This window comes from Octopus bimaculoides, chromosome 21 (assembly GCF_001194135.2).
Source record: "Octopus bimaculoides isolate UCB-OBI-ISO-001 chromosome 21, ASM119413v2, whole genome shotgun sequence".
NCBI lineage: Eukaryota > Metazoa > Mollusca > Cephalopoda > Octopoda > Octopodidae > Octopus > Octopus bimaculoides.
In genome coordinates, this window is record NC_069001.1 from 8,118,971 (window position 1) to 8,130,837 (window position 11,867).

The following is an 11,867-nucleotide window of genomic DNA, read 5'->3' on the forward strand; positions in this document are numbered from 1 at the left end:
TTCGAGCGTGGCCGTTTTCGTGCGGGTGACACGTAAAAGCACCCACTACACTCTCTGAGTGGTTGGCGTTAGGAAGGGCATCCAGCTGTAGAAACTCTGCCAAATCAGACTGGAGCCTGGTGTTGCCATCCGGTTTCACCAGTCCTCAGTCAAATCGTCCAACCCATGCTAGCATGGAAAGCGGACGTTAAACGATGATGATGATGATGATGATGATTACACTTGACAAAGTAATCTGAATGTTAAAGGGTTAAAAAAACAAAAAGAAGTTTAAATCTTTAAACCAGCCATATCTGGCCGAAATATTCTATCTGTTTTATCTTCAAACTGGCCAGATCTGGTCTCTCACACTTACTCTACAATATTATTCTAAAAATAAACAATCACGTCATTGAAATCTCAAGGCTACAAGGTAATACATGACTAATTCATATCAATGTGAATAAATATTTTATTTCACAGAAATCTGAATGCTAAATAGTTATCTCTAGCATTTAAAGTGGCCATATCCGGCCAGTATATTCTACCTCATTTATCTTCAAACTGGCCAAATCTGGCCTCTTACACACATCTACGTCATTTGAAAAATAAACAATTATCTCATCAAAATCAGAGTTAAAAATATCAATTCTAATTAATGCAATTTATCTGAACTTACAAACGTTTGTTTGAAGGTTCATGCAAACATCATTAAATAACAAGTTCCAAGCTCTTTTTTTCTAACTGCAGAAATGAAGAATGTTGTTTATTGCATATATCAATATTCTGTTTACACTTTTACTTGTTTCAGTCATTTGACTGTGGCCATGCTGGAGCACCGCCTTTAGTCGAGCAAATCGACCCCAGGACTTATTGTTTGTAAGCCTAGTACTTATTCTATCAGTCTCTTTTGCCAAAATGCTAAGTTACGGGGACATAAACACACCACACACCACCATCGGTTGTCAAGCGATGTTGGGGGGACAAACATAGATACACAAACATATACACACACATACATATATATATATATATATATATATACAAATATACGACAGGCTTCTTTCAGTTTTCGTCTATCAAATCCACTCACAAGGCTTTGGTTGGCCTGAGGCTATAATAGAAGACACTTGCCCAAGGTGCCACGCAGTGGGACTGAACCCAGAACCATGTAGTTGGTAAGCAAGCTACTTGCCACATAGCCACTCCTGCGCGTAGTTGCACTTTTTGACACAACTCTGGTAAATATAAACCTGGACACATACATACACTCACACATACATTAATAAGGTGGGCAGTATCCATAGACCAAATTTCACATCAACTCACAGCTAGTTACATACACTTGCCTAAGATGATGTGCAGTAACCACATAGTTTGTGAAACAACTTCTTACTCAATGGGTCTGGCAGCACCAATAAATCCATCGAATTTGTGAGTTCTGAAGTTTGTGGTTAGATTAGCACAGTCATGTTACATGATCTCCTCCTCCATCACATCCTACTTCTACACATGTGTAACTTAGTCAATTTTTGTTTTCTGCTGCAAATGATTTACTACATGCAACAGTGATATGACTTCTATCCTGTATGAATGTGTTTGTGAATAAATAAGTGATGATGCTGAGAAAATGATTTACAACAGACATCATACTGATGTGGCTTCTACCCTGTATGAACACGCTTGTGCTTAGTTAAGTTACTGTTTTGAGAGAATGATTTACCACAGATATCACAGTGATATGGTTTTTCACCAGTGTGTGTGTACATGTGTTTAGTTAAACAGTATCTGCGAGAGAATGAGTTACCACAGAGATCACAGTGATATGGCTTCTCTCCAGTATGACTTCGTTTATGAGCAGCAAAGTTATTTTCGCTAGAGAATGATTTATCACATATATTACAGTGATATGGCTTCTCTCCTGTATGAATACATTGGTACATCCTTATGTCATTATTATCACTTTGCGAGGATGATTTAAAACAGATACTACAGTGGAATAGTGTCTGTTCTGTATGAATGTGCTTGTCACTAATTAGGTTAGGTTTTTGAGAGAATGATTTACCACAGATATGACAGTGATATGGTTTTTCTCCTGTATGAATACGTTTGTGTTTTTTCAAATGATCATTTCTAGAGAATAATGTACCACAAATATCACAGTCATATGACTTCTCTTCTTGTATGAATGCGCTTGTGAGTAGTAACATTAGTTTCTTGAGAGAATGATTTACCACAGACATGACAGTGAAATGGTTTTTGCCCTGTATGAATATGCACATGTTTTGCTAAGTGATCATTTCTAGAGAATAATTTACCACAGGCATCACAATGATATGGTTTCTCACCAGTATGAATGCGTTTATGTTTGGTTAAATGAGCAGTTTGAGAAAATGATGTGCCACAGATATCACAATGATATGGTTTATCTCCAGTATGAATGTGTTTATGTTTGGTTAAATGATTATGTTGAGAAAACGAGTTACCGCAGATGTCACAGTGATATGGTCTCTCTCCTGTATGAATACGTTTATGACAAATTAAGTTATTTTCATTTGAGAAAGATGCACCACAGATTTCACAGTGATGCAGTTTTTCTCTTGTATGAATGCATTTATGCTTCGTTAAGCTACGGATTTTAGAGAAAGATTTGCTACAAATATTACAGCAATATGGTTTTCCTCCTATATTAGTGTGCATGAGTTCAGGTAAACAATCAATTTCAAAGAAGAATTTCCGACAAATTTCGCATGATAACAATCATGCTCAGACAGTGCTCTTAGTGCTCCACTGGTAAAGGTGCCATCACGATTTCGAATTCACTTGCCCCAGCAGGTCTTTGCTGTAATTATTCTTTCACAATATATTGATATTTTCTTTCTTTCTATTTTTACATCTCATTTGTAAAAACAATACTTACTGCTGTATTTCTATCAACAGTGATATCTGTCAAGTGCTGAAGATATTGCAAACTCTTTTTTTACATCTATCCACGTTTAAGTAGAGTGCAAAATAAGCTTGCACACATTCAGATAGTCACGTAAACAAAGTTTGTAAATATTATCACTCAGAGGTGGTATTCCACATTACTTGTTCCACAGATTTATGTAACCAAATTTACACAACTGTTGTATATAATATATTCCTTAGTCTTTAATAGGCGATGGTGCTTCTGAAGTAAAAAATCTTTTTTAATGCCAATGTCATCTGATATTCTGAAATAATAAAGAAATATTATTAGTTATATAAGATACTTAAAAATTTAAGATTCAGCAATTATTTTACTATAATTTTAGTAGTGTACATGATACTGATAAACTACAGATACTAGCTTTTATCTGTGTACTTTATTTAAAAATTATATTCTACAACCTTATGTGAAGTTTACACATTTGCACACTTGAGCTATACACTTTCAGATACTCTTTACTCTTGACTTGTTTCAGTCATTTGACTGTGGCCATGTTGGGGCACCGCCTTTAGTCGAGCAAATCAACCCCAGGACTTATTCTTTGTAAGCCCAGTACTTATTCTATCGGTCTCTTTTGTCGAACCGCTAAGTTACTGGGACATAAACACACCAGCATCGGTTGTCAAGCAATGCTAGGGGGACAAACACAAACACACACACACACATATATGCCTAACGTTAAAGCCTAAAATTGTCTAACCCTAGGACATGAATACATTATACAGACATTAAGTTTATTTAAAAGAAATTCATAATTTTCATGGCTTTCTCATTATTATTATTATGGTAGGAAATCAATTATCTACCATGGGGGGGGGATGCAAAAAGAAGTCTTTCCAAAATTCCCCACAAATGGTTTCAATACAGTTTTAACAGAAAGGTTTGGAAGAATTAGACGGAAGTTCTCCAGTAATTTTCTTTAATGTAAATAAATGTATTTATTTTCAGCCAGGTACTTATTGCATCGGTATCTTTTGCGAACTGCTTATTTACGTGGACAGACACAAACCACCACCGGTTATGAAGCGGTCGTAGGATACAGACAGACACGACGAGCTTCTTTCAGTTACCGTCTGTCCAGTCAAAAGGTTTGGTCGGCCTCGGGCTATAATGTATGAGCGGTCATAAAAGACCGACAGGTCAAAAACGAAAGCATACAACGATAACGGTCATAGAAATAGTCTTTACTGAGTACTTACGGAAACGTTTTTAAAATTGTCACTTGCAGCCGAGAAAGATAAACAACGTAACACATGTTTATTTTGAAGACGGAAGCGGAAATCGCGCCACGCCCACTTCGCATGCGCATATATTTTCCTTAATTGTCCTTTTGAGAAGGGAAATTACTCTTACAAGGCTTACACTACAATGTGTCCACAAAGTCTAGGTACATGGGGATTAACACATACTTTAAGAAATTATTATTTCTTATATTTAATTGTTTGTTATGATTTTATTTACTCCATGTACCCACATGGGGGTTAACACATACTTTAAGAAACTATCATTTCTTATATTTAATTACTCTTTTACTTGTTTCAGTCATTTGACTGCGGCCATGCTGGAGCACCGCCTTTAGTCGAGCAAATCGACCCCAGGACTTATTCTTTGGAAGCCTAGTACTTATTCTATCGGTCTTTTTTGCCGAACCGCTAAGTTACAGGGACATAAACACACCAGCATCAGTTGTCAAGCGATGGTGGGGGGGGGGACAAACACACATACATATATATATATATATATACGACGGGATTTTATTTACTCCGTGTACCCAGACTTTGTGGACACCCTGTATATTGTCGTCAGCAGCACCTTGTATTTTGATGTTTGTCTGACAGCAGTCTGTTGTACTCAATTGCATCCTCTGGATTTCAAATACAGTAATACCTCACTTTACGAGACTCCAGATTTACGAGTTTTGTTTTATAATAAATATAAAAAGGTTATATACATTTGGTTTGTGTGTGACAACACTTGCTTACAGCGGAGTAAAATGACGGCATAAAATTTCAATGTCTTACTCGGCGTGTGCGCTTAGTTGAGAGTGACTATTACAAGCTAATTCTTCGTGCTCCATATTTTATTTTGCATACGTGTATTTACATTCTGGGGCACCGCTTTGAAGAATTTTAGCCGAATGAATTGACCTCAGTACTTTTTTTAAATATTTTTAAAACATGGTACTTATTCTATGGACCTCTTTTTTGAACCGCTAGGTTACGGGGGATGTAAATATATCAACACCGGTTGTAAAGCAGTGGTGGAGGGACAAACATAGACACACATGTAAATATATATATGCATATATATATATATATGATGAGCTTCTTTCAGTTTCCGTCTACCAAACTCCATTCACAAGATTTCGATCGGCCTGAGACTATAGTAGAAGACACTTGTCCTAGGTGCTACGCAGTGGGGCTGAACCTGGAACCATATGGTTGGGAAGCAAGTTTCTTACCACGTGGCTTCTCCTGTGCCAATAGTGTACTTTGGCGGGGGGTGGGGTGGATTCAGTCCTTAATAAAAGAATTACCAGTAGACTCTTTTGTATTAAATAATTGTGATAAAATATTAAATATAAAATTGTTTTTCCAACCACCAATGGGACATACATTTTTCTGGATAGTTGTGGTGGGGCCTGGAGAAAAATAGGCAGGGAAACACTGGTCTCAAGGATGAATACTGTTGAACTAATTCTTCTACTGTGTGTATTTCAGTAGCATATGGTTTAATGTTTCTTGGCTCATCAGTTCTTATGCTCTTGTTTTACTAGCATGTAGACTGATTGATTCTTCTGTGTCTCAGCTAGTTTGATAATATCTGTTAACATTTGAGGCTAATACAGTCTTTCTTTTGCTCTCTTTCAGTACAGTGAGCAAACTAAATATGACTTGAGCCACAGACCAAACTTTAAATAGTGGGACCAAGATATGTATCACCTCATCTTCGCAGTTCCAGTAACTAACAATCACACTTGGCAGTAGACACTATTTTTCAGGCCAAGTACAATTAATTAGGACAAGTTCTAAAACTTGTACTAATTAAGTTAGTTGATATCATTAGCAATCTGTTTTATAATTTTTGCATCGTATATTTGAAGAGTCAGTAACAAATCAGACTGTCACACAAGTGGGAGAGACCAGTTATATGTTGCACAACAAAGCATATTATCAATTTGCAGTTCTTTTTATCCCTTTAGAAAGTTTAAAGTGCAATCATAATTCTATATTTTTTATTACCATTTTCTGCAACTTTGAAGGAGCATGTAAATTGGTTTGTTCAGAATCAAAGATGATATGATCTGTCCCTACTCATAATTATATATCATTCACATCTCAGGCAATTTGCAACAGAAAATGTTTTACTTAACCCTTTAGCATTCATATTATTCTGTCAAATGTAAAGCTTATGTATTCACACCATTTTAAATTAATCATACATTATTTCATGGCTTTGAGATTTCAATGATGTGATTGTTTATTTTTAAACTGACACTAATGTAGCAATGAAAGACAATATCTGACCAGTTTGAACATAAAACAGGTAGAATATTTTGGCTGGATTTGGCTGGTTTAAACACTAAAGGGTTAAATTTCATCTTCATAAACAAATCTTTAAAAAAAGCTACAAAATTGTTCAAGCTTTTTAGAAGTGTAATTAAGGTCAAAGTAACCAAAAAATAATTAATAAAATCATTAAACATCCTCATTTCTATGCTTACATGGTATTTGTTGAAGTGGGAATTCTATGGTTGGATGTCCTTCCAGTTACAACCTTCACCTGTTTAAAAGTAAGGTAATATATCCCCACATCCAGACATGTTTTCACAGATTGGATATGAAGGACACCACATGAATTACAAATATCATGTGATGTGAAGGCAACGAGAGTAACACACACACACACACACATCTATCAGTACACATGGCAGATTTCTTCAGTTTCCATTTACCAAATCTATTTATAAGGCTTTGGTCAGTCTACAGCAAAAGTAGAGCCATGCAGTAGGACTGAACCCAGGACATGTGGTTTGGAAGCAAACTTCTTACCACACAGTAATGCCTGTATTAATATTCTGTACATCATTTTACATTTTTTGTTTTGATTTCTTCAGTGAAATAAAGGAAAGAAACTGGAAAAAGAAAAAGAAGACATTTTTATGCATGGAAATATTCTTTCTCAACAATATTTCCATGGTTCCACTTTTATTTTTTTGAGACTCCATTCCAGTTATTCAAATGAACTTCTTTAGAAAGCCAGGACAGCAGAAAAGTGACTAGCAATGTAACTGATAAACATAATGCTGTTTATGTAATTTCTTTTTCTTTTGATAAATTGTGATATGTGAATTTCTATGAGCAAAAGTTAAGAAATAAGTGTACTCTTCATTTTCACAAGTCCAACATCTTAACCACTAAGCAACACACCTCCACCAAAATATATATAAGGGCTTACATGCACATACATACTACTAAAGTATGACAAAAGAATTTTTGTCATGAATTATGTGTTTATTTCTAACATAATAACTGTACAGAGAAGTTAATCCTGATTTATGACAATTCATTTTTCAGTTATTTATTCACATTGTCAAATAAATCAATACAATGCTTTTTTCCCTCTGGAAATATGCTAGATGGAATATATATGAGTCTTCTAAAATGACTGGTAATTTGTCTCACCAATGTAGGTATAGTTGAGGACATGTGTGTATAATGAAGTGTTGGGTGGTTGTTTTCACACAATCATAATTTTTAAAATACATTTATTGTTAGATATATCTTATACAAAAAATCCCTTTTCGCATTGGTACAGTGATTTCTTCAGTATGCATAAATGCATGTGTAGCTCAGTAACTTTTATGAGAAATGATTTACCACAAATATCAGTTATATGGCTTCTTCCCTGTATGAATAAATTTGTGTCTAGTTAAGCAGTATCTTTGAGAGAATGATTTGCCACATGTATCACAGTGGTATGGTTTGTCTCCTGTATGATTATGTTTGTGGTTAGTTAAGGTAATTACATGAGAGAATGATTTACCACAGATATCACAATGATATGGCTTCTCTCCAGTATGAACACGTTTGTGTTTAGTTAAATGATCATTTCGATAGAACGATTTACCACAGATATCACAACCATATCGTTTCTCTCCTGTATGAATATATCTGTGGTTAGTTAATATAGATTTTAAAGAGAATGATTTACCACAGATATCACAGTCATGTGGTTTTTCTCCTGTATGTATTAGTTTGTGACTGGCCAAGTAAGACCTTTGAGAGACTGATTTACCACAGATATTGCACTGATATGGTTTTTCTCCTGTATGAATATGTTTGTGACTAGTTAAGTCAACATTTCGAAAGAATGATTTACCACAGATATCACAGCGATATGGTTTCTCTCCTGTATGAATACGTTTGTGAGAAGTTAAGTAGCTATTTCGCGAGAATGATTTACTACAGATATCACAGTGATATGGTCTTTCTCCGGTATGAATACGTTTATGTGTAGTCAAGGTGCTTCCATGAGTGAATGATTTACCACAGATATCACAGTGATGCTGTTTTTCTCCTGTATGAATAAATTTGTGGGTAGTTAAGTGACCCGATGCAGAGAATGATTTTCCACAGATATCACAGTGATACGGCTTCTCTCCAGTATGAATACGCTTATGAGTAATTAACTGACTTTTTTGAGAGCATGATTTACCACAGACATCACAGCAATATGGTTTTTCACCTGTATGAATGCGCCTGTGAGCAGTTAACTCACTTGTTTGAGAGAAAGATTTACCACAGATATCACAACAATATGGTTTTTCTCCAGTATGAATATGTTTGTGAGTAGTTAAATATCCATTTCGAGAGAATGATTTACCACAGATATCACAGCGGTAAGGCTTTTCTCCTGTGTGAATGCGTTTGTGTGATGTTAACGTACTTCCATGAGAGAATGATTTACCACAGATATCACAGTGATGTGGTTTTTCTCCTGTATGTATACGTTTGTGAGTAGTTAAAGTACTACTTTTGCAGAATGATTCACCACAGATGTCACAGTGATATGGTTTTTTTCCTGTATGTATATTTTCATGACTAGTTAGGTTACCTCTTAGAGAAAATGAATTACCACAGATATCACAATGATATGGTTTTCCTCTTGTATGAATACGTTTGTGAGTAGTAAGCTTACTTTTTTGAGAGAATGATTTTTTACAGATATCACAGTGGTATAATTTTCTTCCTATCTCATCAGGAAAATTAATCATTTTAGACTGTGTGTTACATTTAAACTGGTTCTTGGACAATTCGTTTTCCATCATTTTTCTTCCCTCATCACAATATACAGATAGATATTCTTCTTCTTCTTGTTTTCATATTGCCTTTCTAGTAAACATTTCTACATCATATTCCCATCAGTTGTGATCTTTGCTGACATCTGAAGTTGCTGCTAACTAATTTATAAATGTTTTGTGTATAATAGCTTTCTTCAGTCTTAAATAGATGATATATATATATTACTTTATACCAATGTTGTTTGATATTCTGAAATAAAGAAATAGTATAAGATATAGGGGGTACTTATGTAAAAATTCAATAGTGGAAATTTTATTACACTTCTATATTAACAATCTCCCAACAGAAACATTTATCTGAATGACTGAAATTCACTTTTTAATTTATTAAAATACCATCATATAACCTTGTGTGAAATCTACATATTTGCAGATGACAGCCTTTCAGAGTGTGTAACATTATATAAGTTAAACTATAAAATAGTGGACAATTAAATTCTTCTCTATCCAGGAACTTCATTCATTGTGTAGCTTTGTCTAGACATCATGTGATGGCTATTAATGAGCATCATTGCCACACAAGCAATAACAGTAATTAGCAACAGACATTTGATTGTGTGTATGAATGTATGTATATATAACATGCTAGTAATAGCAATTACATTACCCATCATTACAAACTGGGGGCGGGGCTAACCCATAGAAATATTGAAAAACAAACACTTTAAATAAGACCTGAACCTGAAAAATAAAAGACGGGATGTCTATGGTTGGAATGCCTTTGGTCATAGGTGTGTTGGATCGGAGCTGACCTGAGCTAAAAAAAACTATAACAATTAGTAACAGCCTAACTGAGGACTTCTCTGTGCAGTCACTTGATTCGTCAGAAATAATAACCAAATCATTACTCAAACATCTTTAATCAAAGACATTTGCTTGATTAAGGCTGACGTGAGGCTAATTGCCAACAGATTTTTAACCATCTTTCCAGGTAGAGACCAGTAATCTATTTCTCACAGATCAAGTTAACCACACAGAGGGCTTCTCTTTAAATGAATCAAGCCCGTCACTCATTATAATAGTTTAGTTCCAGTTCAGCTCTTTTTATTTATTAATTCATGACAAAAATCAATTTCTTTTCCATTAGCATACAAAACTACATCAGTACACCAAATTTGAAAACAACTGGAACAAAATTAAGAAACAGAAAACTGTCACAACAACAGAAAAGATCCCAGCTCTATTCCAGTAGACCAGTGACTGAAAGCATTCCAGGCTTGACCATCCCATCTATTATTTTTTTAGAGAATCATAGTATGTTGACATGTATCAGTTTCTAGTTAACAAGGAAATTTATATAACGACGAACAATGTAGCTGTTATTTCTAGCATGTTGGGTCACAACAGTTGACGTACAGAAGTCTTTCGCTCGTTGTTGCTCTCATCTACAGCCTTATGACGAAAGGCATTCATTCACGGTCACTTTTATTTTTCGGGTAAAGTAGACTACGTTATCCAATGCATCCTTTAAAAAGAAAATGGATAACAGGGGACATTAAAAGCGACACGATGGTTACAGTTAAGACGTTTAAAAGAAGAGATGGTCATAGTTGGAACAGTTTAAAAAAAAAACAGTATGATCACGGCTGGAGTATCATTGAAGACACATTTAGAAAACGTATGCTTTTGCCTCCCAATGAGTTGCACAAATGAAATGGAAGTGCTATTTTTTAAAATTTCCATTGTGTAGATAATGCACCACACGGATACTCATATACTCATCTTACGGCATTAGTGTACTCGGGACTACATTATCCGTTTTCTAAATGGGTACATTAGATAATATAGTCCAAGGTGCGCTTTGCGAGAAAAATGGTAGATGAGGGAAATTTTGATATAATAAAAACATGAGACATTCCAGGATAGAACACATTGAAAGACAAGCACTTAAAAAGACATGTTCGTGCGTCCGCATAATTACATATGCAGAAACGAACCGGACGTGTTATTTTCCAATTTCATTCTTTGGAAAATCAATAATAATAATAATAATAAGTCAATAAAAAAGACAAAAATAAAGAAATAGGGAGCTGTCTTCTGGAATAAAGAGAAGGGACTTTCCTGATTGTGTGAAAGTGTATAAACATCAATGTCAACGAAGAATTTTCTCTTAGGTTTGTCGTTTCTGTAAAATTACTGCGGCGTCCTTGAAGATGGTTATTCGGTGATCTTTCGATACTCGTTATTTCGGACTCGTATCGAAAGATAGCCGGTTATTCTATCATTTAGACACATTACCTGACAGATATATTGAAATCTTCGTAAACTTACCGACCCAAGATGTAAACAGCGATTTACCTTTTCGTGCCTTGAGTTTTTCGAAATGACGTAAATTATTTCAAAGTTAGATTCTATATCCTTAGCCGCAGTTTCGATATACCGGGTATCCCAGAAAGGTTTACTGATGGTTAACAAAAAAAAAATTCTCGAAAATTATTGGACAAAGCAATTATATTTTTGATTGCATTCAGCAATTCGCACATGCTTCAGCTTTAAGTGTTTATATTTTTTGTTTTCGTTTATAATAATTTTGTCAACAGATATGGCATCTCA

General features: G+C 34.9%; 2 protein-coding genes across 3 annotated transcripts; both read right to left on the reverse strand.

Annotated features, from left to right (window-relative positions):
- Nucleotides 1-433: 433 nt before the first annotated feature.
- Nucleotides 434-4,222, reverse strand: LOC106876939 (zinc finger protein 436). Its single transcript, XM_014925701.2, has 2 exons — nt 4,150-4,222; nt 434-3,194 (listed from the first exon to the last, which is right to left on the reverse strand). Exon 2 carries the CDS (start codon nt 2,259-2,261, stop codon nt 1,644-1,646), a length of 618 nt encoding a protein of 205 aa, XP_014781187.1. The 5' UTR covers nt 2,262-3,194; nt 4,150-4,222; the 3' UTR covers nt 434-1,643.
- A 2,831-nt stretch (nt 4,223-7,053) lies between these two features.
- LOC106876933 (zinc finger protein 665) lies at nt 7,054-11,654 on the reverse strand. Of its 2 annotated transcripts, none has more exons than XM_052975467.1 (2): nt 11,586-11,654; nt 7,054-9,504 (listed from the first exon to the last, which is right to left on the reverse strand). In XM_052975467.1, the coding sequence occupies exon 2, from the start codon at nt 9,279-9,281 to the stop codon at nt 7,839-7,841; it is 1,443 nt and encodes a 480-aa protein (XP_052831427.1). In that variant the 5' UTR covers nt 9,282-9,504; nt 11,586-11,654; the 3' UTR covers nt 7,054-7,838. The 2 variants fall into 2 exon arrangements, with proteins under 2 accessions (XP_052831427.1, XP_052831428.1); XM_052975468.1 differs by having other exon boundaries at nt 11,613-11,635.
- Between the last annotated feature and the right edge of the window lie 213 nt (nt 11,655-11,867).

Bases quoted from the DNA above. Each gene is read 5' to 3' on its own strand.
- LOC106876939 (XM_014925701.2), bottom strand. From the start codon at position 2,261: ATGTGCATATTCATACAGGGCAAAAACCATTTCACTGTCATGTCTGTG.
- LOC106876933 (XM_052975467.1), bottom strand. From the start codon at position 9,281: ATGATGGAAAACGAATTGTCCAAGAACCAGTTTAAATGTAACACACAG.